General features: G+C 43.1%; 3 protein-coding genes and 1 long non-coding RNA gene across 11 annotated transcripts; 2 read left to right on the top strand and 2 right to left on the bottom strand.

The window, feature by feature from the left end:
• Window positions 1-4,681: 4,681 nt before the first annotated feature.
• On the bottom strand, window positions 4,682-17,562 carry LOC148685949 (uncharacterized). Its single transcript, XR_015949784.1, has 3 exons — window positions 17,386-17,562; window positions 5,623-5,745; window positions 4,682-4,990 (listed from the first exon to the last, which is right to left on the bottom strand). It is a non-coding gene; the product is annotated as an uncharacterized LOC148685949 (long non-coding RNA).
• Window positions 7,411-11,501, top strand: KCNE2 (potassium voltage-gated channel subfamily E regulatory subunit 2). Its single transcript, XM_035115740.3, has 2 exons — window positions 7,411-7,569; window positions 10,304-11,501. Exon 2 carries the CDS (start codon window positions 10,316-10,318, stop codon window positions 10,691-10,693), a length of 378 nt encoding a protein of 125 aa, XP_034971631.3. The 5' UTR covers window positions 7,411-7,569; window positions 10,304-10,315; the 3' UTR covers window positions 10,694-11,501.
• On the top strand, window positions 12,835-20,690 carry SMIM11 (small integral membrane protein 11). Of its 8 annotated transcripts, none has more exons than XM_035115811.3 (5): window positions 12,835-12,861; window positions 15,141-15,208; window positions 17,884-17,990; window positions 18,658-18,835; window positions 20,480-20,690. In XM_035115811.3, exons 3-4 carry the CDS (start codon window positions 17,970-17,972, stop codon window positions 18,820-18,822), a joined length of 186 nt encoding a protein of 61 aa, XP_034971702.1. In that variant the 5' UTR covers window positions 12,835-12,861; window positions 15,141-15,208; window positions 17,884-17,969; the 3' UTR covers window positions 18,823-18,835; window positions 20,480-20,690. The 8 variants fall into 8 exon arrangements, with proteins under 8 accessions (XP_034971702.1, XP_060129572.1, XP_088524893.1 ...); XM_060273589.2 differs by having other exon boundaries at window positions 15,141-15,237; XM_088668767.1 differs by having other exon boundaries at window positions 15,141-15,369.
• Window positions 20,691-24,940: 4,250 nt separating this feature from the next.
• Window positions 24,941-27,375, bottom strand: C4H21orf140 (chromosome 4 C21orf140 homolog). Its single transcript, XM_035115807.3, has one exon. It carries the CDS (start codon window positions 27,066-27,068, stop codon window positions 26,310-26,312), a length of 759 nt encoding a protein of 252 aa, XP_034971698.3. The 5' UTR covers window positions 27,069-27,375; the 3' UTR covers window positions 24,941-26,309.
• Between the last annotated feature and the right edge of the window lie 383 nt (window positions 27,376-27,758).

Raw genomic sequence — 27,758 nt, 5'->3', positions numbered from 1 at the left:
GAGAAAATTAATATGATTTCTCCTTCATCGTCCATAACCTCTCCCCAGTAAAGTATTTTAAAAGGGAATCTGCTCTGAAAATACTGTAAAACAACAGATCTGGCCAATCGTGTGTGTGGAACATTAAAACCAATACATATAAGTTGGGATCAAAATAAGTGATCAGCATGGAGAAAATCTACATGGAGCTTTCCCTGAGCTGATCCACCTGCCAAGAAGAAGCTGTTTTTCTGCTATTATGGCCCTCATTCTTATTTCACACTTTCCTCAGTCATACATTTTGCCCCCTTTCCTCATTCTGTCTCTCAATCTCCACACACTTCATTGTTGTTGTTGTTGTTTAGTCGTTTAGTCGTGTCCGACTCTTCGTGACCCCATGGGCCAGAGCACGCCAGGCACTCCTGTCTTCCACTGCCTCCCGCAGTTTGGTCAAACTCATGTTCGTAGCTTCGAGAGCACTGTCCAACCATCTCGTCCTCTGTCGTCCCCTTCTCCTAGGGCCCTCCATCTTTCCCAACATCAGGGTCTTTTCCAGGGAGTCTTCTCTTCTCATGAGGTGGCCAAAGTATTGGAGCCTCAGCTTCACAATCTGTCTGTTATGAAAACGCTACACAAAAGGGAAGGAAATGTGAAAACACTGAATTCCCCCCCCTTGATAAATAAGTTTCTCAAACACACCACAGATGCTTTGTTGTTGTTGCTTGTTTTCTGTGGTTAATCTTTCAAGCTCTCCATTACTCGGCTAAAAGCAGAAACACCTGGCTTCCGCCCTCACTGCTTCCAGATAAACCCCTGTCTAGATTGCTCCAGGGTGGAAAAACTGCTTGGAGTAATTTGAGCGGAAAAACAAGTGTCAGGAAAAGGGTTAAGCAAGACACTCCTCCACTCAACATTGCAGCCTCATAAGGCTGTTTCTCATTTAAAAAACAAAATGAAAACCTTGTTGAGGCTTTGTTACATGTGTTTCTGTGAAATGTGTAATCTGTCTAAGGAATCTTTTGCCTGAGTCAGGAACTAATAAAAAAAGATGAATCACATCTATATAGTATCTTTCAACCAGGGACACTGCAGTTTATTTGAAATGCAAATTAATAACATCTTTTACAGCACGATGAAGTTGCATAAGCACCGTGGAATTATTCTCAGGGCTTGTATTATTGCCAGAGCTAGCTATGTCAAAACTTAACATTGGTTCAGAACTTCAACGTACGGTCAGGCGATGGTAGAATTGAAGGGGGCAATAAAATGAACCTACTTCACACATCAAGGGGCGCGGGTGGCGCTGTGGTCTAAACCACAGAGCCTAGGGCTTGCCGATCAGAAGGTCGGCGGTTCGAATCCCCGTGACGGGGTGAGCTCCCGTTGCTCAGTCCCAGCTGCTGCCCACCTAGCAGTTCGAAAGCACATCAAAGTGCAAGTAGATAATAGGTACCGCTCTGGCGGGAAGGTAAACGGTGTTTCCGTGCGCTGCTCTGGTTCGCCAGAAGTGGCTTTGTCATGCTGGCCACATGACCTGGAAGCTGTACGCCAGTTCCCTCGACCAGTAAAGTGAGATGAGCGTCACAACCTCAGAGTCATCCGCGACTGGACTTAACGGTCAGGGGTCCCTTTACCTTTACTTAACACATCAAGGTAGACCAAACTATAGCTTGCTAGGACCATGCAAACATGTTGTCCCCAAATGGAACTGACAGCTGTTTTGCTCTGCTCCAATCCTTTTACTTTAGTATAGATAGAGCAGCAGCTAAGCCAAGTCTTACCATGTCATTGAACCTGGCATCTTGGTTAAGCTCTCTTCTCCTTAAACATGATCCATAGACAACGCGCTAAGCTTAGCTGCCACGCTGTGCTGAGCTAAAAGAACTGGAGAGGAACAAAGTGGTTGCAGCCACACTGAGAGATGTACATGTTTGCAAAGCAATTCTCCCTAAAACAATGACTGTTGTGTGTTATTTTCACTTTTGCAGTGCTTTTCTTCTAGAATAAAAGGTGCCCGTATCACATACCCCCGAGTACCCCCAGAAAAAGAGTACTAGTTTTTTGTATGTACAAATGCATACATTTTTGTATCTACAATTAATGGATTGGAGAATTTGATTGAACAATTTGGAGAAGTGCAGATTTCAAAGCAAGGCTGCGTTTCAATTCTTGGAAAGTGTGAATTAGGTACGTTCACTTTTAAAGTTTCCAAGAGAAAAAAACAATGAGTGAACTGTGATAGTCTCAGAATTTACTGGACTGGAACACTATGCGTAAATGCTGTGGGTTGTTTTTTTTACAGAATGTAGTTATGTAGTTCCGGGAAACTGTGTCACTCTGGTAATCATTACAAAGACAAAAATGACAGTATCAATATTAAAAACCAGTATATCCACTTTCTGTGAGTATATATAGAATACAGCCATTTTGGGTTTCCTGACTTTAGGGAAGAACAAAAACAGATCTAAGCAAATGGCAACTGTTTCAAGAGCTGTGACTGCTTAGCTTAAAAGAAATATTCTTTGAATCATATAACTGCAGAGTTGGAAGGGATCCCAAGGGTCCTCTAGTCCAACCCCCTGCAATGCAGGAATATGCAGGTGGCCCATATGGGGAATCGAACCTATGACCTTGGCGTTATCACTTCAGGCCTTGGGTTGATCCTGCATTGCTGGCAGTCTTTAGACTGGAATAAAACTCACTGTGTTACAGCTAGGTCTTCCCGAGCTAAGTAAAGCATTAATAAAATCAACCATTTAAATCCAATTTCAACATATTTACAAGTCAGTTTGTGGGCCAAAGGACTTTGCCTGCTCTGGGAAGGTCATTACAGAAGCAGCCGGGAGCTCTCGTGTATCAATTTCAAGTAATTACATAGTTGCTGCTACTAATGCTATTCTAGGCTGCATCAAGAGAAACACAGTGACCAGATCAAGGGAAGTAGTAGAACGACTCTTTTCTGCTTTGGAGTATGTCTCAGAGCACTATACATTAGCTCCACCCCACAACCGGCCTGTCTCATGAGACTAAGAAGATCTTCTTTTCCTTCCTCTTGTTTGGGATGCCCTTAGGCTATGGAAAGCAATTCTCACATCTTGTACTGAAAGGTGTCTTCTCTTATGGTCATGGTCCCTTAGAAGCCCTAGCCAAAAGGTCAGCGTGTAGAACAGGGGTGTCAAACTCAAATTCATTGGGGGCCGCATCAGCAGTTTGGTCACCCTCAAAGGGCCGGTTGTGTCTGTAGGACTATGTGTCCACTCTTCATTATCATAAATTATTGTCACTGCATTCAATTATTACTGTTTTTTGTAATAATGTAAGCTCATTCCCGCCCCCAGGCGGATCACATTCCTGCGTCGTGGCGCGTGTGTGGGAGGGGATGTAAACGAGGGAAATTTGAACAAAAGGTGGGGATCGACGGCTTCCGGGGGGGGGGGTGCTCAACTAAACCTTCGGCAGGAAGGAGAAAGCCACTGCTGGGATTAAAAACCTGCAGATGGAAAGAGGGCTTCCCTCTCCCGCCCTGCGCACACCCAAACCCCACTAGGCAGGATGCCACACGCTGCAACCCACCCCATGCTTTGGAGAGGGGTAGGAACATGGGGTGCAGCGCCAACTCCCTGCTTTGCTTTTGCATCCTCCCTCCTCAGCGCCAGAGTCCCTTCCCCTCATGCTGAGGGAGGGCAGCGGATTTCCCGAGGAGGAAGGCGGCGGCAGCCCCAGCGGACAGAGCCTCAGAGCTGCCCTTCCCCCCACCCGCGCTGTTGTCGTCTTCGCCGCCGCCTCTCCCTACCGGGACTGCAGGCAGAGGAAGCTTGAAAACCTCCCCCCCCCCAAAAAAATCACCTCCCACCTACTCAAACTGTGAGGCGACTCCATCTGGAGCCCTACATCACGAGGGGCTGAGAGGAGGCAGCGGCAGAGCGGGAAGAGCAGGAACCCGTGCCGTCGCCACCGCCTCCCTCCCGGCCGCCCCCCGGGGAGCAGCTCTGCCGGAACTGAGAAGCCAAAGGGCGGCTCGGGGTAGGGGGGCAGAGCAAAAGCCAGGCACCCTCCCGAGTGTCTATGAGGAGAAAACGGGGGAAGAGGGAAGAGAAACCCGGCTCCATCAAGAGAGCGGCTGTTGCGCTTCGCCTACTTCCCCCTCAGGCTCACTCCGCGTCCCTTTCGCCCGCTCGCTCGCCCACCTCCCGGATGCAGCCGAGGAGAGGAAGGGAAGCGGCGGGCGGCGGCTCCCCAGTGTCGCCTCACTCGCTCTCGGAGACAACAGCAAAGCCCGCCAAAAAAAAAAAATCCAGCGCTGCTCCGTCCCGGCACCAACTTTGCCGGCGGCGCCTGTAGGGCTTTCCTACCTCCTCGGCGGGCTTCCTCCTCCTCCTCCTGCATCTCACTTCCCCGTCTGGCCGCTGTGCCACCGCCTCCCTCAGCCTCATTCAAAATTGAAATTCCCTGGCCAAGGCCGTCAGCGCGGCTCCAGAGCCCCGGCCTCTGCCTGCAGCCCCGCCCCCGGTTTTGACCCTTGGCCAATCGCAGGCTCCAGAACTACTGTCAGTGGCTAATGTCGGCGGCGGCTACGCGGGCCACATGACAAGGTCTGGCGGGCCGGATTAGGCCCCCGGGCCTTGTGTTTGACACCCGTGGTGTAGAAGATATTTCCGTTTGACAAAGGTTCCTACACCCCAATTTCATTCTGTACCTGAAGGTCTAAAGTGGAAGAACCCACTATGGTTTTCTAGACTAGGTCCTACTTGTGAACCCTATATCATCTGTACTGTGGATAAAGAGAACTTAATGTTCCAAATGTATTAATAGTTTATTTAATAAGCTATTCAAGTCAGGGAAAATCCTGGTATGTACAGAATGATGTTGAAGGTAGTGATAAATACATGCAGATGAAGTGTTTACTGGATGTAGAGGGCCTGAGAGTCTCACAGCATTTATTTTGGAATTGTCCCAATGAATAAACTGCAGCAGAAGTGGCTTGAAAACTGTAGTCTCTTGGTGGGCTTATCTAAGGGAAAGTAAAAGAGGAAGAAAATGTGAAGGTAAGTGCTCTTCACTTTGCAGGTGGGAAAAATAAAACTGTAATAGAATAAAGTGAAGGAGCCCATAGGAACTGTAGGCAGCCCTGTTTAGGGAGGCTTTTAATGTTTAATAGATTATTATTTTATTTTTCTTTTGGAAGCCACCCAGAGTGGCTGGGGAAACCCAGCCAGCTGGGCGGGGTATAAATAATAAATTATTATTATTATTATTATTATTATTATTATTATTATTATTAAGTACCTTATTTCCTAAACTGAACAAATTGATTTGAAACATTCAAATGATTTTTAATGAAACTGACTTTCAAAAACCAAAACCAGAGCTTGGCAAAGTATTATTTTGCCAGTGTTCCCATCTCACCCACAAATTGGGTTCCAGACTTTTTACACCTCTAAACCCACAGTTATGTACAAAAATATTGTACCTAAAGTAAATATCTAAAATTGATGTTCACTATATGATGTAGTCACCTAAAATGAGTCAAAGTTAAAAGGAAATGCAAACAATGGGTTTTGTAATATTGTACTAAGGCAAGAAGGCTATTAAAATGAAGATCACATACAACATAAATTTTACTAGAGAAGCCGTATCACAAACCTCTTCCTTGTTTCTTAACTCCAAATTCATGTGTCCCAAGAATAAATAAAAACCACGGGGAGTGAAAATCTTGTTGTCATTGAACTGTCTGGAATTTCAACTTCTGTGGACAATCCCTTTTTCCTGCAAAAAGTCATACACCGGAAGAGTAACAGGGTACAGAAAAATGGTGAGAAATAGACATGTATTGTTAGGTGAAAGTGACTGGAAGCTATGGGGTGAACAGAAATAGAGGCCTGTTCAACAGTTGGTTTTATGGAAGGGCCACTTTGGAGAGGGGATGAAGCTTCCCTCCATGATCCCAGAGAGGCCTGCTAGTTACCGTAATCCTCTTGCTACAATAGTCTCTTGTTTTGGGGTTGGCAACTGGTGACAAGTCATTACTCTTCAGAGAGACACATGTGACCCTGGACTTCCTGTTGCCAAGGTCTTATATATATAGCCAGGTTATAAGCTCCACCTTCAAACCACTTGAGGGTTTTTCACAATGTATTCATGGTTTCAGACTATTTCTTCATTTACTGTAACAGAAATCTAAACTACTAATGTATCACTTGAACTGACATCAAGGTTTTCAAAAAGTAAAACCCAAGTGTAGAGGTCCTGAATCTGAATCTGAGCCACAGGGTGTGAGAGGTTTACTCTTCTGAGATTTCAGCAGCCATTGCTCATGCTTCAATTGTCTACAGCAGGTATGTCCAGCTCCCAAGAGACTGCGATCTACTCCCACTATTAAAAAAAAATCTGGCAGTGATCTACCAATTGGATTGACCAAAGTTGTTGAGCTTTTTTTTAGGGAGACAGGATCGACCAGGGATACAATTAAACACAGTGGGGTGTATGTCTGAGAAAGCCTTGTGGGTCCTGACTGAAAGCCAGTCACAAGTCAGTCATGTTCATCCAGGGGACAGTTTAACACCTTTGGGAAGTTTGGCTGCCATGGTGTTAACAACAGACAGATTTCTTGTTATGTACTGAGCTTGGATCCTAGAGCAATAGGCAGGTAGGATCCTAGAAGGCAGCAACCTGATTGGTCTTCAGGAGCCGCCCAGGAGGAAGTGAATCAGCAACCTGATTAGCCTGCAAGAACAGTGCAATCAGGCTCCAGGAGGGGAGTTGAACCAGCCAATCATATGGGACCCATTGTGTAAATAATGTATATATAGCCAGAGGTTTTTTTGGGGGGGGGGGGAAGCATTCACTCACTGTTTACCATTAGCTGAAATAAAGAGAATGAAATCAACACTAAACTCCGAGTATATTTCATTTCTCAATCTTTTTAGCAGACAGGAACTATTCTGTACTTTGTTTGCGCAAAAGGAGATGTGGCTGTTCTGTGTAATGTGAGACAAAATGACCATGGTTTGTGAAGTTCAGGAGATGCCAGTGGGGGGAAACTCTGATGAGAAATAATTGAATTTAGGAAGGGAAAATAAAGCCCCCCCCCTTACGACATGACTTTGGGCATTTTGGAGGAAATTGTGTGGTGATTTCCAATTCCTCCCATTTTTATTTTTGATACAGTACTTCTAGTTTTACTTCACTCCCACTAAAGCTATACGAAGCAACAAATTAATTTTTAAACCATACCATCATTATAGCCTTTACTGAGAATAATGTTCAGTACAAAATAACTCCCCTGTAAACCCCCCCCCCACAAAACCCATGACTGTTCCTTTAAAGTTTTATATTACAATGATTTACAGGTTGAAAAAGGTTGTTATGTACCCTACCAAGCATGAAGGTTACCTGTTGGGTGTCAGCCAATATTTAACTTCCCAGTGAGATTAGGTGTAAGAATACATTTACTTTAAAGTTAGATCAGTACCAGGCAATTATTCAGCAGCACAAGATGGCATTTTCTTCTAGCTGATGGTTTCTCTGTTCTATTCAATTCACGTATAATCTTTGTTGCTGTGAATTTCTTTATACAGAAGCACAGAGGAGGTAAGTTTCTGGTAACAATGACCGATTTCCTTTAAAGCTTTGATTTAAAATTAAACAGGAATAATAGTAGATAGAAAGGAATTGATGGATTTGAGATGTGAAGCCAGAATACATAAGATGAAAAAGCACAGAACTTAAAAATAAACGTAGAAGTACTTTGGTATATGTAGGCAAAGTATATGTACCAATGAAGGCATAATAAGATCAAATATCTGGAAAGTAAATTGTTATAGGCTGGGGACAGAATGATTAAATCAGAAACAGTACCCTAATTCTGACCAACAATCGCTAGAAATCTTTAAGCTACAATTAGATCAAAGGACATTTTGAAAAATGCAATATGCAATGTTATGTTGCTTACGGCTTTTTTTTTTTTATAAAAAAAGCCTCCTAGATAGCAGAACCCTTTTACTGCAAGAAAGATTGACATTCTACAACTTCTGCATGTTAAGACAGGCAGAACAAATTGCAGCACCCTACTCACACATGTTATAGTTTAAAATCCATCTGCCTGGCTTACACCTATTTTTAAAGCCAATTTTCTATAGGTGGCAATGATTAACACCACATTCCGACACTATGCCCAGTGCTGATATAGGGTGTGCATAAAGTAGTTCAGGCACCAGAAGGCATCCCTGTGCCACTGTTCAATGGACAGGTTGAGTTACTTCTAAGCATGCAGGTCATCAGGCCCTCTGTGCCAGTGGGGCATGCAGATCTCTTGTCATGTGGGGTGATTGAGAAGCCTGGAAGGGATTTGTGTTGGGATCAAACACTTTCTTCAAGAGCTTAAAATGCATATATAATCTGATTAATATACACAAGGTCATAAGATAGAATGAAGCCAAGTCTACGGTATATTATGGCAGTAATGATACTTGGCCGCCTCCTTAAAAACTGGCACATCTGTCAGCAGCGTGTTGCTTAAGGCCACCCAGTGGCTGAGTTGAAATTTGAAGCAGAGATGCTACCTTATAGCCTAGGGTAGCAGGCACACTATACCTTAAAAGCACATTCCCCACATTCCCTCAAAGAATTCTGGGCACTGTAGTTTCTTAAGGGTTGCAGGGAAATGTTCCATCTGTGAGGGGTAAACTTCAGTGCTCAGAATTCTTTGTGGGAAAGAAAGCGCTTCAAATGTGCTTTAAAGGTATACATAGTGTGTATGTAGCCTGTAACTAAATCCCCGTAACTAAAGTTGTGTCATCTTTTAATCATAATATTTCAGCAGAGTCTTGTTCATCAGGATCATTCATTAATACATGCCTATCTTATCAATCCTATTTTGTCCCTATAATTATATACTTTATTATGTAAATTGATCTTCTATATTTGTATTGAGACATTTGATGTACTGATAACCAAACCCAGCATGAATCAAATCCCCAACTTCCTACTTAATACTGATCCTCTCTAATGCTTGCAATAAGATTATCTAAGTCTTTCTTCCTATGCATTCAACAATTTTTTAACTCTTACTTTTTAAAATCACAAGCGCATTTCAAGTTCAAAGTACAAGAAGAATGAAAAGGAACTAATTAATTAGTTTTAAAAGTTTTAAAAGACAACTGCCTCTTTATGCCTAATGTAACATAACTTGTTAATTCTGTGGCCCAATGCGTTTGAGTTTACAAAGCAGAATCCCAGTGATTCTAGTCTGCCCCTCACTACATAATTTCTGTTCCATACGTAGTATCAGCATAGCTACACAGATTTTCACTTTTGTGATTCCTCATACTGAAGAGCAGGCATAGGCAAACTCTGCCCCTCCAGAAGTTTGGGACTACAACTCCCATCATCCCTGACCACTGGTTCTGTTAGCTAGGGATGATGGGAATTGTAGTCCCAAACATCTGGAGGGCCGGAGTTTGCCTATGCCTGCTGAAGAGAATTTCATATGCCCCTGGGGTGTTGCTAGATGCTTAAAGGACTTGGGCCACACACCCATGACACACAATTGCGTATGTTAATTTTTATATATAGATGCCTCTGGAAGATTAAGATGGTGTATAGCTGGCATTTCAGCAGCACTATACCCAGCAGCCACCTTATCAGCAAAGGTTTTTTTTATTAAAAAAAATAAGTGTAAGAAAGGGAAAGCGACAAGAGCAACGAGCTGCACCACAAAAGACCAGGGACTTGGGGCACCCCTTAACAATGCCCCAGTATGCCCTCAGGGACGTACCCAGGATCAAAACTATGGGGGGGCAAGAGAGGGGAAGAGGGAGGGAGGGAGGGAGGGAAGAGAGAGAAGGAAGGAAGGGGTGGATGAGAGAGAGAGAGAGAGAGAGAGAGAGAGAAGGAAGGAAGGAAGGAAGGAAGGAAGGAAGGAAGAGGTGAGAGAGAGAAGGGAGGGAGGGAGAGAGAGAAAAAAAAGGAAGAAAGAGGGGGGACGGAAGGATGGGAGGAAGGAAGGATGGAGCTCCCGTCCGCCCCTTACCCCAGCTCAGGCTGCTCCTCCCCCCTCCCACATTCCTGTCGCTGGCTGCAGCCGCGGAGGGGGCGAAAACAGTCTGATTTCCATAACCCGCAGTGACTTTTCCCCTTCAGTTTTCGGAGGGAAAAAGTGCGGGTTATGGTCCGTAAAATACGGTAATTTTTTTTTGCTTCTGGGGGGGCAGCTGCCCCCTGCCCCTCACTGGGTACGCCCATGTGCCCTTCTCCCAAGAGAGTAGCAAATGTATGATTCTCCTGTAGGAAGATGACTGATGCATGCTTTTGTGTTTAATGACAGTTCACTGAAAATATGGCCACTTTACAGAACTTCACAAAGGCTCTGGAAGATACTTTCAGGAAGACATTCGTTGATTACATGAATAATTGGCGAAGAAACACCACAGTTGAAGAAAATGCGTTGCAAGCAAAACTTGATGATGAAAACTTAAATTATGTCATTATGTATCTCATGGTGATGATTGGGATTTTCTCCTTCATTGTTGTGACGATCTTAGTGAGCACCGTCAAATCAAAGAGACGAGAGCATTCTGATGACCCTTATCATCAATACATTGTGGATGACTGGGGCAACAAGTTCAAAAATCAGACGCTGCTCCACCATGACCTTAAATGCACCATCCATGAAAATACTGGTGCAAAGGCTCAAGCAAGCACCCAGACTGCTTGATCTGCGGGAGAAATGGCCACTACCTGAATGAAGTAGTACTGGAGAATTCTCTCTCTCTCTGTTATCTTAAGTCATTTTACCTTTAAAAAAATATAAATGCTAAACAATATCATATTGTACAGAAACCAGTCTTCCCAAACAGGGTGCTCTCTAGATATTGCAGAGTGCAATTCCATCATCAGCAAATACTTCCAGGCAAATGTGTTATGTATTTTGAAGTCTATATGACTAATGGAGGAAGAACCTTGTTTGTTTTTAAGGTTGCAGGCAGCAGCAAATTTGAGACTCTTTAAGTGACCGAATGACTCAGTAAAAACTACAAAAATGTTGCTGCTGCTTTACTAAACAAGATGGGAGAGCACATCCAACCAGTACAATAATATTTTCAGCCAGCTTCCCCGTTTTCATCTATTTCAACCACCTACCCAACTTTTATAAAAAGCTGAACCAAGTGGCACAGCCCTCATCAACCTTAGCACAATGGACTGTAAATGGAACTGTGTATTTCATATTCAGAGTCTGGTATTTCCCAATCATAATAACAAGACCAGGATATCCTACAAACTTGCTTGCAAACGAATTGTAGCCGCTTTCACTCATCATTATATCATGAACATCAGAAGCAAAACCTGCAAGATTCTGTCTCAATATTAGCCTTCTTTAATGAATCTGTGCATGTTTATTTCAGCACTCTGCATATTTGATTGTTTTGTTTATATGTTATGTTTTAAATTGATTATGTCAGCTGCTAAGAAGCCAAAAGGCAGGGCAGAAATAATTGCATAAATAAACAAATGATATTTATTCATTCTTGCCTCTTAGTAGTGTTTTGGGCTCCCTACTTTTCCTAACAATTATTATGAACATTATTATTAGCATTTCTAAACCTTTAGGGTGACCAATGCTGATTCTGTCCCATACGTCCAGGTCAGTGGACTCATCTATTTGTCATGGATAATTCTGAAGATTGTTGTTGTTTAGTCGTGACCCCAACTCTTCGTGACCCCACGGACCAGAGCACGCCAGACACTCCTGTCTTCCACTGCCTCCCGCAGTTTGGTCAGACTCATGTTGAAGATTGTAGTATCCCAAAAATTCTAATTAGCTGCAGTCACTTTCCTGGTGACCATAGATGCCTTAGGCCAACTGCAAAATGCACAAATGCACTTTTCTGCATGCTACCCTTAAGCTTTGTTCAAAATGCTGTAAATTGGATTTCAGCCCTACTCCTGCTAGGGTCTTTGCCATTTAGCATTTTCATTTTATATTTGAACTGGCTTTATTATATCAGAATGCGTATCCCAACATTTTGAATTAATGAAAGTACTAATTCCTGTTTTAAAAATATTTTTAAAATTAATTTTCACAATTAAGCATTATCATCACATAAGTACCCTATAAAAGAATAAACCACACACACACAGAGAGAGAGAGAGAGAGAAAGAAAAGAAAGAAAGAAAAAAGCATTTTCCTGCAATATTAAATCCACATTTTGGGATTACTCAGATCCCTTGACTTCCCTTTAAATTTGGAGATAATCAAAGATAAGGAAATTAAAGGTAAAGGTAAAGGGACCCTGACCATTAGGTCCAGTCGTGACCCACTCTGGTGAACCAGAGTAGCACACGGAAACGTCATTTACCTTCCCGCCGGAGCGGTACCTATTTATCTACTTGCACTTTGACGTGCTTTTGAACTGCTAGGTTGGCAGGAGCTGGGACCGAGCAGCTGATCAGCAAGTCCTAGGCTCAGTAGTTTAACCCACAGCGCCACCTGGGTCCCCCAGGAAATTATAGACATGTATAAATTAAGATAATATAAAAGGACCGGGGGGGGGGTAATGTAGGGTAGTATTGTACTAATTCCTCTCCGATTCCGAATAAGCTGTCTTGCATATCTAACAGTTGTATAGTCACTCCCAATAAAACAGTAAAACGGGTATTTTCATATATTACTTATTCATTAACATACTTCCCTCTCATAGCGAGAAATTTTCCTAGTTACATCGCTTGTGAGCACTTCTTGCTTTCTCCCCGCAGGACTAGGGATGAAAGGGTTAACATTTCGTTTTAAATTATTGACGCACTGTATGACGTATTTACAGACAGCAAAGGCTTCTGGGACTTGTAGTTTGTAGCCTTTTCCTGTTTTAAATGGCTGATTGTAAGGTACAGTACAGTAGTGTGACTTTTAAATCACAAAATGCGTGGCGTTGCTAGGATTGTTTGTAATAATTTTCTTTTAAATGTTAACTTTAATAACTCATGGAAGTTGATGGCGTTGTGGGCCTTGCTTTCAATATTTTGACCTTAAAAGAATCATGATCGTCAGATGGCTATTACGCTTACAGTCGTTCTGCACCTTTGAGCAGCGAAGCCTTTAATTCTCGGAACTTTTACGGTACTTGCAAGTAAGCTCCGGTGAAATCTGAGACACGTTACTTCGGCGAGCATGCATAGGGTCAGATTGCACAACGCACATTAAAAGCGAGGTGACTGAAATTCTCTTTTTTCTGGTTGCATAATTTGCACAAGCGTGAGAGTTCCGGGACAGGACACTGCAGCTTCCTTGCTTCTCGGTTGGTCTGCTGCTAGTGTGTCATCCTAACTCAGATTTAAGGTTTATCTCCTCCAGATAAGCCATAACCTTAGTTACAGCTTGAGGTTTGTCTAAGTAGAGCAAAGCACCCACAATCTCTTCTATGGGAGTCCATGTGTTCATGCTAAGCCATGGTTTGGTCTGCAGACTAGCTCTGTATTAGATGCAAAGGCCCATTTTAAAATGTAGCTATGCTTATCTATAATGCAGGCGAGGAAGTGCATCTTTTTGCACTCAGAATTTACAGAGCTAGGGAGAAGAAACCTTCACTCCTGCCTTTGGTATCCTATGGTGCTCTGATGCTATTGAAAAAGTTTCTATCTGCATAAGGGCATTTAGTTGGCTAGTTGTGAACATGACCAGTTAATTGATTGGTTTCCCAATCTATTTAAGTATTGTATGCTTATGTATTTTATTTATTTAAAATATTTTCATACTGCCTCTCGTTAAAAAAAACCAGAAGGCAATTTTATAGTTGTTGTTGTTGTTGTTGTTGTTTAGTCGTTTAGTCGTGTCCGACTCTTCGTGACCCCATGGACCAGAGCACGCCAGGCACTCCTGTCTTCCACTCATAGTTGCCAAGTTCTCCCTTTTTTTAAGGGAAATTCCCTTATGCTGAATAGGCTTCCTCGCAAGAAAAGGGAAAACTTGGCAGCTATGCTTCCACTGCCTCCCGCAGTTTGGTCAAACTCATGTTCGTAGCTTCGAGAACACTGTCCAACCATCTCGTCCTATGTCGTCCCCTGTAATTTTATAGTAATACATAACAATAATAGTATTTCATCGTAATACATTTCATTAAAATTACAGTAATATCACTGTTAGTGCCTATCTTCTAGCAGAGGGAAAGTGATTCCACAGATGCAATGCCACAACCAAGAAGACTCTGCCACTGGTTATTGTAAAGGTATACTTGAGCAGACATGAGGACCTCACTGGCACATCCCAGTGCCACGTTAGCAATTTGCAACTTTAGCGTTGGTGTCAATGTGAAGAGAACACTTGCAATATGCTTCAGATAAGCAGACATATAGCAGCAGTGGAGAACCTTTGGTCCGTGAGGCTATTTCCCCCCAAACCGCACTGATCTACCCCACTCCTGACATCAGGTGGGAGGCAGTTAAAGTCATGGCCTTCTTTTTGAAGTGTGTCAACTCATAATGACACCAGGCGATTGACAGGTAGACTTGTGGAAATAAGGATTTGGCCTGCCCTGTCGACAATCGCTGGTGTGTGCACAAACAAATAAATTTGACACTAATGAAGCTGTGCTGATGTGAACAGCTAGGAGAGAAAGAGCTCTGAGATGGCACTGGGAGAAACAACTAACAACTTCATTGTTCCCCAAGGTGATAATATGAACACACCCTAAATTGTTATTCCCAAAACTGTTCTCTCTCCCCTCCCCACCTTTATTTATTTCAAGTTAACTACATGCATCTGCATGCAATGTGAAGAGAACACTTGCAATATGCTTCAGATAAGCAGACATATAGCAGCAGTGTTATAATTTATTATATTATTCAGCATTTTAATCTCAGATTTTATAGTAAGCCCAGACACTAAGCCTGGTCTCCTTTTGCTGAGAGAGACTGTATGTATAGCTTGGGAACGATGAACCATAATGGGGTACAGATTACTTGTGTCTACACTTTATCTGACTTTTTAGTGGGGAAACAAACACGATACCAGGGCTTTCAAGATAGTACTTAACCTTGAACACAGAACATGTAAGGTTTCTCTTTAAGCTGCTGATATCAGTGTAAAGAATTCATACTTCTGTTAACGTATCAAGTGGAGGATCTTGCTTATCGGACATACAATTTTTTCACCTCTGTTTTCTGCCTAGGGCTTTTGCTGACACATACAAACAATGGTGAAAACAGTATAAGAAGCAGTGTAAGCTGGGGAGAGAAGGTACTGGAAACTGAAAGTCATCTTGCATAGTGGGTACTTGAAACAGACATACAAGACAAGTGATTTCAGAATAAATGTTCATACTGCAACTGTAGTCCTAAGCACACAACTTGGAAGTAGATTCCATTGAAATCTAGGAGTTACGTACTTCCAAATAGGTGGTAAGCATCAAATTGTAAATTGGATAGAAATTTGGGGGAGTAAGGTCCATGAAAAGGTTCTGAGTCAAATAAAAAGACTTCACTGTTGAAAAAAATCAGAAAAGTCAAGAGAAAATTATTTTTTCCCTCCTGTTACTGGCATTTTATTTTAATAAAAGCACTGCTGATTTTTTTGCTCTGGTTTGAAAAAATCATGCATGCTGGGGGAAGTGTGAGAGGAAAGTAATCAGTACTTTATTACGGCCATAGGCCCATATCAAGATATCAACACAAAACAATGTACATTGTACAACAGAACAAAACAAAACAAAAGTAAACAATGAGAGGAAAGTGTTTCTGGTCTCATTAAAAAATGAAGACTCTGGAACACTGACAGAAACACTTTTCAAGTTTAATAGCCTGGATGTTGCTTCTGGGGCCTTATTTTCTGTTTTCCCCGAACTTCCATTATTTATTTTTCCTATTTTGTTCCATACACACAGAGTGGTTTTGGATTCCCTAGCCTTTAACTTCTTCTTCTGCTGCTCTTTCATTTCTCTCCTCCACTGTTGGAGCCAAACAAATTCAGCCAAGCCACTAAAACCGATGGGGAAGCCCAGTTTTTGGCCCCCCAGGCATCTTGTGGGCATCTTGGTGGTTAATATGCCAAATCTGGAGACCCTCTAGTACACCATCTAGCCAAGCTAGTGGACTGGGGCCAAATCAGTCATTTTAAATTATACCCACTTAAATCATATGCCTGGGTAGACTTGCTGGAACAGAAAGGTTTTTGGCAGGTGCCAAAAACAACACAGTGAAGGTGTCTGCCTATTTATCAATGGCCAGGCCAGGGAGTTCCAAATAGTATATGCTTCCACACTAAAAGATCAATTTATTGCAAGTGCAAAGCTAACATTATGCAGCACTTGTAGAAGTGCCAGTTCTGTGGATCTATGCAGTTGAGTGGGCACATATGGGCACCCACATGTTTGAATGTTTCCCCACATTAGATACCTCCTATACATGGGAACTGTACCTCCCAAAGGTTGCACAAGGATTTTCTTAATATGCCCACTTCATACATAGAGGAAGGACATTCAAATATACAATACCCTGGCTGCAATCTGAATGAATGAATACACTCCTAGGCTGACTGGAATACTTTACGCTGAATATACGGTATAGACTGACTCTGCCTTCAGTAGCAATAAATAAAATACAGTCAACTTTCCGTGGAATCTTAACTGGCTTGGTTTCCTTATGTTTTATCTGGGGTTATAGTTTCATGTGGAAGGAATACTTTCATTCATTTAGTATTAAAAAGGGATCAATTCTGGTAATGAATGTTCAAGTTCTGAGAGCCTTGCGCTGGGTTTTTAGGGGTTCCTCATTCCCACAAGAAGATCAAACCTCTCCATTCTGAAGGAAATCAGCCCTGAGTGCTCACTGGAAGGACAGATCGTGAAGCTGAGGCTCCAGTACTTTGGCCACCTCATGAGAAGAGAAGACTCCCTGGAAAAGATCCTGGTGTTGGGAAAGATGGAGGGCACAAGGAGAAGGGGACAACAGAGGACGAGATGGTTGGACAGTGTTCTCGAAGCTACGAACATGAGTTTGACCAAACTGCGGGAGGCAGTGGAAGACAGTAGTGCCTGGCGCGCTATGGTCCATGGGGTCATGAAGAGTCGGACATGACTAAACGACTAAACAACAACAACAACAACAACAACAACAACAACATTCCCACACCTAATTCTCCACACTCGTAATTGCCTCTCAGACAGATGCCAACAATAGACAGTCCATTTTCTCCTGTTTGTTGCACTAGGGGAATGAGATACACCACCACACAATCACCCACACTTGTTGTTTTCCCCTTGCTGACTCTTAGACCTTGAATTTCTACTGTTAGAACTTTAATGTATTCATTCCGCAGAAAACTACCAAACCATGACCTGGATCCCGAAAGTTAGTCATGACTTCCTCCTGTTGGTACCAGTTGCCCTTCCCCTGAAGTTCGTTCATAGACCCACTTACCTGGGAGAAAGCTCCGTTAAACATCGTGGGATTTACTTCTAAGTAGACTTGTATAGGATTGTGCTGTTATTAACTCCCATTGCTTTTATTAGGACTTTGTCACAATTAACAAGCTCACAATGCAGCCAGTGTGGCTTTTTTAGCTGAATAGTTTCTGGAATTTTCAACAGGTGGAAAGGGATTGCCCTGTACAGCTATGGCACCTGTCTCCAACCAGTCAATTCTCTGCTTTCATTACACTCCAACTGGTTGCTGTTCCTGTCACTCAGCAGATAAACACCTCCCATTCAGACACTGTGAGAGCTTTCTTGAAAGTTCTGTATCTGTCTAAGAAGCAGGAGCCGTGAACTTCTTACACAACTTACTGTATATGGTCAACACTTTTTATTATATCTTAGGACAGATTGGCTGGATATTTTTGTCAAGTGATCCTTCCTCCAGTAGTTTCTCATATATATCAGAGGCGCAAATAAACTATCTGAATATCTTATTTTTCAGGTGGCTTTTTAAAACTCCACTCGTTTCTCATAAATCTGACCAGCACCGTTCGCTTCTGCAAGCCTTGACATTGTTGCTGAATCAAAATGTGGCTAATGAACTGGAAGGTGAGGACCCTTAATTTGTAAAACCTTGCATGCTACTTTCTAAACCAAAGAGCTAAGGAAGAAATAGTTCTGTATGTTTTGTGTGGATGGATGACTCTGTCAAAGAAAAATCCTCTGTTTAACAGGAACATATACTTACAAAGACCTGCATTTTTCTATTATGTGAATTCATTGCTGTGCAAGTGTAGTCAGTCAGCAGTTGAGAAACAAGTTAACAGTCTTATAATTTACTATTTTCATCAACAGTAAAAATAAAAATACAATTATTTGCTGCATGCAATGTTGTTGGGTTTTTTGTTTTTGTTTTGCACCCAAGTTCCCTTACTATTATCTTGTTCTTTCTATGGTGATGAGATCGTACTGGCCTATTTGCTTTGTTATTGATGCCAATAAAGGTTTTGATACTGATGTTGTTTTTTCAACTGCTGATAGACTACAATTTGTCTCAGCGGATGAATGGATGCTTTAGGCTCTCTGGTCTTATGCTCTATGTCTGTGCCCTTTCCTAGTCCTGCCATTAGACAGATAATATCTGCATGCCTGTGGGCTTGATGCACGCGAGCCTCTCCTTGCCACTTACCAGAAAAGAATTTCACATGTCTTGAACTATAGCAGATGACAGTTAAAAAAATGTGTGTATGTGTTATTGTTGTTGTTTCCATTTTAGGCACTGGAAAATTTCCCGCTGCTAATGTACATTTTAGCAGCTAAAACATTAATCCTTTGCTTAGCATTTGCTGGGGCAAAAATATACCAGAGGAAAAGGCTTGAGGAAAAAATGAAAAAAGAAGAGGAGGAGAAGCTGAAAAGGGGAGAGAAAAAAGAAAACTGAAAAGTCTTAAGAGGTATGGTCTGACTGGAAAGAATGCTTGAAGTCATTTCTTGTCTGACTCCATCCACCACTATGTGCGTAAAGCAGCCTTCACCAACCTGGTGCCCTCCAGAAATTTCAGACTGCAACTCCCATCAGCTCTAGCCAATGCTGGCTGGGACTGATGGCGTTGTAAGAATTGGGAACTGTACATCTACAAAACAAAGAAGTACTATGAGAGCCATACACTCTGAACCAACCTGGAACATACAGTAATAATCTGAGGCCCTTCCTCAGGTGGTCCCTCCATGAGGCCCCGAGGGCAGAGAATGGGCTTTTTCTGTGCTGCATCTCCATTTGTGGAATGCTCCTCTAAGGAGGCTCATTACATGCCAGGCAAAACATTTCTCTATAACCAGGCCTTTCGCTGATTGAACATTCTATGGCAGGGGTCCCCAGACTTACCCGCCTTCGGGCCGGTGCCGGAGGGCGGGGGAGTGCGCGCGCAGTGGGCCGGAGGGTGGGGGAGTGCGTGCCAGTGCGCATGCGCAAACCCATTTACTGGCGCGGTGGCGCGCTTCCAGGCCGGAAAAATCGCCGAAAATTGTTTGTGCGCATGCGTATGGGCCTCCCCCGACCCGGAAGTGCACCGGAAATGACCTCTTCTGGGTCGGGAGAGGCCCATACACATGCGCAGAAACGATTTTCGGCGATTTTTTTTCAGATCTGGAAGTGCGCCGCCACGCAGCGTGCCGCAAGAGCGGGCGGCGGCAGCAGGCGGCGGGGGGCGCCGCGGGCCGGATTGGGAGGCCAATTGGGCCGCATCCGGCCCGCGGGCCGTAGTCTGGGGACCCTGTTCTATGGCCTTTTAAATGTGTTTGTAGGGGGGTTACTGGTTTGTTTTAGTTTTATTATGTATTTTGTGTACTCATTTTGTATTTTTATGTTGTGAACTGCCCTGTGATCCTCGGGTGAAGGGTGGAATAAAAATGTAATAAATATAAAACTTTGCAAAATTACAGTGAAAAGGGAATAAGGCTTTCCTTAAAATGTAAAGTTTTTTCAAGGGCATACACCTTTTGCCTGCCCTCTCACAAACTCTTTTGCGCAAGATTGTAGCTTAGGGGCCACCCACCAATTCTAAGATAGAGCGGTGCATGGTATATGCAGTTCCGTTTTGTGGCTGCCCATCTCAAAAAATGGATCATTAATCCTAGCAGGGGACAAGTTGGCTGAGAAGCAGCTGTACCGGTGGGAATACCAATTAAAGTATGACCCAAACATCTCCCCTCCCTCCCCCGGCTGATTCTCATCTGCAGATCATATCCTCTTGGCACCACTTTGCGGATCCCAATATATGAAGTGGCAGTGGAACATGGAGTTCCATCCTAAGGTGTGTTATGACCTGGTGAATCACACAGTCCTAACAGGAATATAGGAAGCTGCTTTGCATTGAGCCAGACCATTAGTACACCTGTCTCTGTATTGTCTACATTGGCTGACAGTGACTCTCCAGGTGTTCCCAGAATTTCCTGGAGTGACCCGAGTGCTAATCAGATGATCTGCCCCTGAGCTGTGGCCCTTCCCACAGATGTCCCGAGGCATCCACATGGGAAGACTGCTGCTGTTTTAAAAAAATCAACTACTGCAAATATAACTCTCCGTTTTGTTTGTGCAGATCTGTAGCTGTTTGGCAGCTTGCTTGGATTCCTTTCCTAGGAGAGTTGAAGACTTCACTGAAACCGAATGCTCTGTGCCAGAGAAACTTAATTCCCCAAGAGCAACATACAACAAGTGTGTTGGATTTTTATATTATTATTTTTCTGGTATAAGTAAGAAGAATATCCTGTCAGCTATTTATATAATAAAAGCTCTGTTTGTAAAACTGATTTAGTGTTGTGCATAGGAAACATGTACGGTTGCTATGATAGAAGGGATTATCTAATGAAATCTTTTCCCTGAAAGCAAGACTTACTTATGAGTTAAATTGCTAACCTTCCGCATTTTCCTCCCACAGGTTCTGCTCTAGCTAAATTTGGGTATGAAACCCATTGAGAACAATCAGGAATGTCTGATGCACTGGTTCTAAAAGGAATTTTGTTTGGAGTAGAATAATCAGGAAACTAGAATTTTACATTTGGTTTAAAAGGCATCACTTCCCTCCCCCACAACATTGTGTTTCAAACTCAGGTTGGAAAACTCAAGTATGAAAATCCAGCTGCCACCTATCTGCTTTTCACAACTTTCTTTTGCACTGCGCTACTTGGATTTTTGCTATGGCTGCAATCCCATATACCTTACCTGAGACTAAAGTCCATTTAAATTATTGGGTTTCTGAGTAGGTCTGTAAGGCTGCAGTCCTGTGCACTCATGCTTGGAATAAGCCCCATTGGACACAGTGAAACTTACTTCTGAACAAACTTGCACAGGCGTGTGTTTGTATGCCTGATTTCTGCAGGAGAGTTGAGCATTTGTGGAACTGCTGTTGCCATCTGTGGGACTTTAAAGTGTTTAACTGAAGCTGTTCTTAAGGTTTTCTTTATAAATTGTAAGGTTTGCTAAAAGAGTAAAAAAAAATTAGGTTGCTTGAGTAATTACAATTAAATGGATGTCTGTACTAGATAGTGGATTTAACCTGGATGTATTAGGAATGGGTTTTATTCCATTTTTTTTTAGTAAGAAACCCACTGGTTTATTATTATTATTATCATCACTGTTCAGAGCCAGGTTTGTCAAAGTCAAACCCAGTGTCAAAGTCTAGAGAAAGTTCCATGCTGTAGCAAAAAGTTACTTTCATGAAAATGGGAAAACTTTGATGAGCCTATTTATAATTCTGCTTAGTAAACTGCAGGACAGATGTAAAAACTGTGAGAAGTGTGAGCAACTGATAGGGAAAAATCTGTGTTTTACCAGCTCTGCCATTGCTGTGCCTGTCTTCAACTGGCCAGAAGGCACTGTCTCCCAGTCACTATAAGCGGGAAAAGGGATCCCTGCTACACAATTTATTTTGTTTTGGTAACAGGTTGGAGAGGCCTCACTCTTTTTGAAAAACAAAAACAAACAAACAAAAAGTCAAAACCCTTAAGAAATGGCAATAGAAGCTACACAGGAAGTATCATTTTTAGTACACAAATACCTGTAGTGTGATGCCTCTATCTATCTATCTATCTATCTATCTATCTATCTATCTATCTATCTATCTATCTATCTATCTATCTATCTATCTATCTATCTATCATCTATCTATCTATCATCTATCTATCTATCTATCTATCTATCTAATCCAGTGGTTCCCAACAGGTGGTCCGCGGACCCCCAGGGGTCCGCGAGCTATGCCAGAGGGGTCCGCAAGATGCAGGGCCGGCTCTAGGGAGGGCGCCTGGTTGGGAGTCCGGGCTGAGCTGGAGCCGTCCGGGACTCCAGGAAAGAGCCGAGAGCTGAACAGAGCTCGGAAAGAGCCCTGCAGTGCCCGAAGCTGCCACTGGGGGCGCGGGGAGTCCTCAGCCGCTTGGGCCTAAACGCTCCCTTCTCGCCAAGGCGTGGATTGAAACACCTCCAGGAGCGGAGCCAGGAGCTTGAAAGGGACGGGTGGGAGACGCTACAAGGAAGAAAATGAACCCGACCAGGAAAAGTACAGTAATTCTGGGAAGTTGCTCGGGGTGCATATGCCCTCCCCCCCCTTTCTTTTTTCTCAGCAAAACTTTGGAGTTCTCCTTTTTCTTTTGCAAAAGCGAAAAGTCTGAAGACTCAAAGGCAAACCGCAGGCAGGACAAGGGGGCGGTGGTGGTGGAGGACAGTTTTCGTGGGCGAACAGAGAACGGAGCGCCCTCGTGGAGAACCGGGTGGTTTTTGTGTGTGTGTGTGTGTCCGTTTGCACGGAGACTGTCCGATCCGATCGGTGTTTGCAAAAACTCTTCAACTTTGCAAGAAGAAAAAAGTGTCTAGCGGGGAGTGGGTGGGAGAGAAGAGGGACAAAAAAGCACCACGAGGAAAGGGGGGGATGAGACATGCCTCCCAGGCACTCAGCTATGCAAAAGCGAGCGAGAGGTGAGGGAGTCGGGGAAGAGGATCTTTTGTTCGGTAACATTTCCTGCCTTTTCTCTCTGAATGGAGCTGCTTCTGTTGCCCACCCCCACCCCCCGTCCGGCTTTCTTTAAAGAAAACAAACACAAACCTTTTTTTTTTAAAAAAAAATTCAAAGGTTTCTCCTCCCAAAGCTGCTTTCTTTTACTTTTACATGCTTCTGTTCCCTCTTGATCCCAAAATGGCAACTCTCAGGGTGGGGGGGACTCATTTATTTATAATTAATCTCAACGAGATTGAGGACAGAGGACACAAGCAAGAGAAGCTTCGCCGGGCGTGTAGTTGTGAAGCTTCCTTTCCCTGCCTCTCTCCTCCGAGATGTTACAAAGCATGTGAGCTGTTCTCTCCCCCCCCCCACTCGCCTCCTGTCCCTTCCTAGACGCTCTCAGGATGATTCCTGCTTGCTTTTAATCCGGCCAGCAGCACGGGCACTTTCACCTCCTGAATCCTCAGATACACAAACACATACGCCTCCAGGAGGGGGGAGGGAAGTAGAGAAGCAACAGCTCCCTCAACTCAGGACCCAAACCCTGGAACCTACAGGGTTAAAAAAAGTGACCCCCTGTTTGCTCCTGATTTCGATCTGCCCCTGTGCTTTGTCCCATTTCTGCAGCTGTGAAAGCCTCAATTCCCTGCGTCTGCGGCTGTGTGGGGAGGGCTGTGTACTGTTGGGTGAGCATTTTTAATCAATTTCCCCACCACCCAACAACTTTGTGCTCTTTCCCCCTAAGAGAAGCTTAAAAACTCTTGCTGATTCCTGCCATAAATAGGTCAGCTGCTGGCACTCCACCCTTAAAAAAAATGTTCAAAAACTGGCCAATCCTCCCCCCAAAAGGCTCAACAACTCTGGGCAATCACTTCCAACTGGGTAGATCACTGCCCTATAATTATACCAGTATTGTAGAGTTGGATGGGACCCTGTTGGAGATCACCTCTTTACATTTGCTGTCAGCCTTCATTTGCCCTCTTCCTACTATGTAACTTTACATATCTCTCCCTCCCTCACACACAAAACAACAACACACAAACACAGTTGCCTTGGATGCTAGTCCTACTCAGAGTAGACTCACTGAAATGAATTAAAAATCCAAACATTAATTTAAAAGGATCTGCCCTAAGTAGGATTTAGTTGGATGTAGCCTGTTATTATGACCAAAGTATCTTACCCAAAAAGATCTGCACAAACCAGTTTACCTGAGTGCATTATTCTCAGGGTGGGGGGACTCATTTATTTATAATTGCATAACATGGGACTAAATAGCATTATGTTGTAAGGACCTTTTATTAAATCTCAGAATTGTAAAGTTGGAAGGTACCCAAGGGTCATCTAGTCCAACCCACTGCAATGCTTGAAACCTGGATGGAGTACTCTGTTGTAACTGTAAAAAACGTATAAATATAAAATATAAAAAGACTCTTAATTTGGCTCTCACTTTTTAATTTTAGGATTAGGAATTAATGGGGGTCCTTGTCACAATAGCGGCTCGATGAGGGGTCCTCGAGAAAATTTTGTTGGGAACCCCTGATCTAATCTATCTATCTATGCTGCCATCCTGTGGACATATGGTGAACTGCTATAACCAGCAAGACTGGATAGCATGATTCATGCTAAACAGAGACAAGTATGATTAGTATGATTAGTTACAAATGCAGCCCTATAAATGCCTGGCAGCAAACCTCATTGAGCTCAGGCAGGTGCACTTCTAAGTTAGCCCTGATTACAGAAGACCTGTGGGCCTCTTGTGCTCCTTCCAGTCTATCTGCCTATCTGCTCCTGCCCCCAAGAGAATTCCAAATATTTTTTTCTAGTCCAACCATCTAAGGCCTGCCAAAGCCTATCAGAAGTGCAAATAAAGATGGGAGCAATGTCTACATGACTATGTTTGTATTGCTTTTCTCCTTGGATTAAGAAGCACATGATAGAGTCTATCCGCAGCATTGTAGCCAGTCAGCCGTGCTGCAGCCATGACCAACCACAGATTTTTTTTTATTTTGAGGGGTGCAAAATAAACACACGTGCATTCACACATATAGAACTAGCATCAGTGAACATGCCTTCTATTTCTGGTACGTATTTATTTGTTTCATACAATTTATATACTGCTTGACTGTTAGGAACCAAACACTCAGAGATTCGACATCAAGAACAATGGAAACTCCAAATGCATTTCAATAATCCAATCTCTTAAGTCCCCAATATATGCCATAAACTTGATGGTCTCTCCAAAGGGGCTGGCCATTGAATGGGATAGCATCTTTACTTATCCAGCTCCTAGCTGATGATACACAGGCTGCACATTCAAAATATTGATATGGTTCCTGGATTAATTTTTTTTGACAGCTCATTATAATCCATTTCTATCTCATCTAGATTGCTATTTTCATTCAGAATCATGTGAACTATTTGGGGATGAGTATTTTAGAAAGGAACCTGAGAAACGGGTGTCTAGGATTGGAGGAAACTGTGACAATTGGCAGTAGGTGATTTTCAGATGAAACCACCGCTAATTCAACAAGAATGGCAATTTCACCAGCTTGTTCAAGTGCAATATGCTCTGCTGGCAGAACATCAAAGATATTACTTGGCATGATTCTGTTATTAGAAATACAAAATTATGAAGCGTTTCCCAAAATCTTGGAAAGTATCTCATGTGCATTATTTTAGCAATCATTCCAGCACCTTGTAGATTGGTCCTGCAATGTCTCCCAACATTATACTTACAGTCTGAGATTGAGAGATTGGTAAACAGAGTGGTCCCGAACCCTAACAAACCACCTTAAAGGTGCTGTAGCAATCAGACCCTGTATCGGGAAGTTAATAATGTTTGGTGATTTGTTATGTTTTATATATTCTGTAAGCCGCCCAGAGTGGCTGGGGAAACCCAGCCAGATGGATAGGGTACAAATAATAAAATTACTATTATCATCATATTATTGGGGCTGTCTCAGGATCCAGTGGATCCTAGGCTGTTTCAGCCCCTCACCACCCCTGGAGTGCCCCACCTTGGGGATTTCTTTGGGCTAAAGCCAGTGGGAATTCTTCTAGTGCCACTTCTGCCCACCTGCATGTTTGGCAGATGGAACAGGGGACTCCATGTTGGAAGTATGATTCTGGTCTCACTCTGTGGGTGAAGGCCAGTTTCACTCTCTCCTCCCTCTGCAGTTCAGCTAATCTTATTCACTACCTTTTCTCTCTCTCGAGTTTCTGCAGATATGCCCTCCTCATACCTAGATTGAATGAAATCTCTTTATTCGAATGACATAAACCCAGCACCGTATTCCTTAAAGGTGCCTTAAAACTCTCGCTTTTATTCACCATTGCTACCGTCAATTTAGAATTATAACTCGGAAGGAGAATCGATGTACACATTTAGTAAATCAGCTAGCCAATTTTCAGTCATTTGAAGAAATGGATGGAGAAAAGTTTAAGAAAACTTATCCAAGTAGTAGTTTTCCCATCTGCGCACTTTGTTTACTGCTATCTTCCACTTGTTTGGGCTCATCTTCTCAATTCCTTTCCCGAGCAGATCACTGAAGAGGATGCACTGGTATGAATAGGTCTTCTCCAAAGTCATCAGGGAGAACTCCTTTCTGTTATTGATGATAAACCATTTCAAAGAGGACCAGGCCGCGTCCATAGGGTGGAGGTGGTTGTAGGGGAAAGGCACTGGGAGAAGTTCGTGGCCTGTGGCCTTGGCGACCTCAGGACAACACTTGATGCTTGAGAAAAAAGGGAGAGGTGTAAACTGGGGTTCGCTTATCTCCACCTCCTGAGTGGACTCATCAATTTTCACTCTCGGCTGTCTTTTTTCTTTGACCACAATGGCACACTTCCCATAGGTTATCGACAGGAAGTCACAGAGTTCCTGAAAGACATCTTCTGGCTTGTCTAGGGGCAAGTCATCCCTTAGAAACACTCTGTATCTCCATGGTACCCACCCTTGATTGTTGCTGGCATGCACGACTGTCCATACAGGCCAGTTGAAGTCATCTTCGTGAGGAACCTTTTCCCCTGTTATTAGACTTTCTGAAAGATCAGTTTCTCCTAAGAAGATGGTGTTGTAGCCTGTAAGTTGCAATGCTCTTAGGGTTTTTAAATATTGCAGGCACTGTTTCCTTGTACTAGCATCGAGAGAAGTCCGGTGGATGATGTGCTTTAAAAGTGGGTTTACAATGCGAAACATCTTGTACCTTCAGGTGAAATTGAAGTACACACAAAGTTCTGATGGTGTCCAGGACAATGATGATCTCACAATGGATTTCATTGCATGTGTTATTCAATAGCATCCTAAAAAAAACCCACAGCCTGAATGATGCATTCACATGTTTTACCTGGGTAAATCATGGAGAAAAACAAAATGAAAACCTGATTGTTTTTATTAACAGTGAACACAATGTTTAGCTGCTTCTTTCATTTTCAAAATTAACCACTACGGGTTTGACCAGCCACTGCTGTTTCCTGCAATATCTGCCATTTCAGGTCTCTTGTCAAAAAAAGATGGTCAAGGGGAAAAGGCACTAAGAAAACGTCATCAATCACCCACCCACCACCACACCACTAAATGAGGAATTCTGCACACACACACACAAAAGCATCCACATTGGGGCAGTTTCGCTCAACACTTCTGGTTTTTCTACAGTAGGGAAAAGGGGGGAAAGGTAATGATGGAAATGAATATGAATAACGACCTAAAAACAAAAATGTCACATGAATTCTTGGAAACAACAGCAATGAAATGAACAGTAACGAAAGCATTACAAATTGCATAGATCAGTGCTACTAAAAGTTGTGGTCCATGGACCTGTGCCAGTCCACATGAGCCATCAGTTGCTGGTCCGTGGTGACTCCACCACAGTCTCTGGCACACTGGGAA

Source organism: Zootoca vivipara, chromosome 4 (genome assembly GCF_965207765.1).
Source record: "Zootoca vivipara chromosome 4, rZooViv2.hap1.1, whole genome shotgun sequence".
Taxonomy (NCBI): domain Eukaryota; kingdom Metazoa; phylum Chordata; class Lepidosauria; order Squamata; family Lacertidae; genus Zootoca; species Zootoca vivipara.
The sequence above is the reverse complement of the archived record's forward strand: the minus strand, read 5'-3'. Positions and strand labels throughout refer to the sequence as shown.

Bases quoted from the DNA above. Each gene is read 5' to 3' on its own strand.
- SMIM11 (XM_035115814.3), top strand. From the start codon at position 17,970: ATGTGGCTAATGAACTGGAAG. The intron at 17,991-18,657 runs GTGAGGACCCTT...TTTCCATTTTAG, and splicing joins TGTGGCTAATGAACTGGAAG to GCACTGGAAAATTTCCCGCT.
- C4H21orf140 (XM_035115807.3), bottom strand. From the start codon at position 27,068: ATGTTTCGCATTGTAAACCCACTTTTAAAGCACATCATCCACCGGACT.
- KCNE2 (XM_035115740.3), top strand. From the start codon at position 10,316: ATGGCCACTTTACAGAACTTCACAAAGGCTCTGGAAGATACTTTCAGG.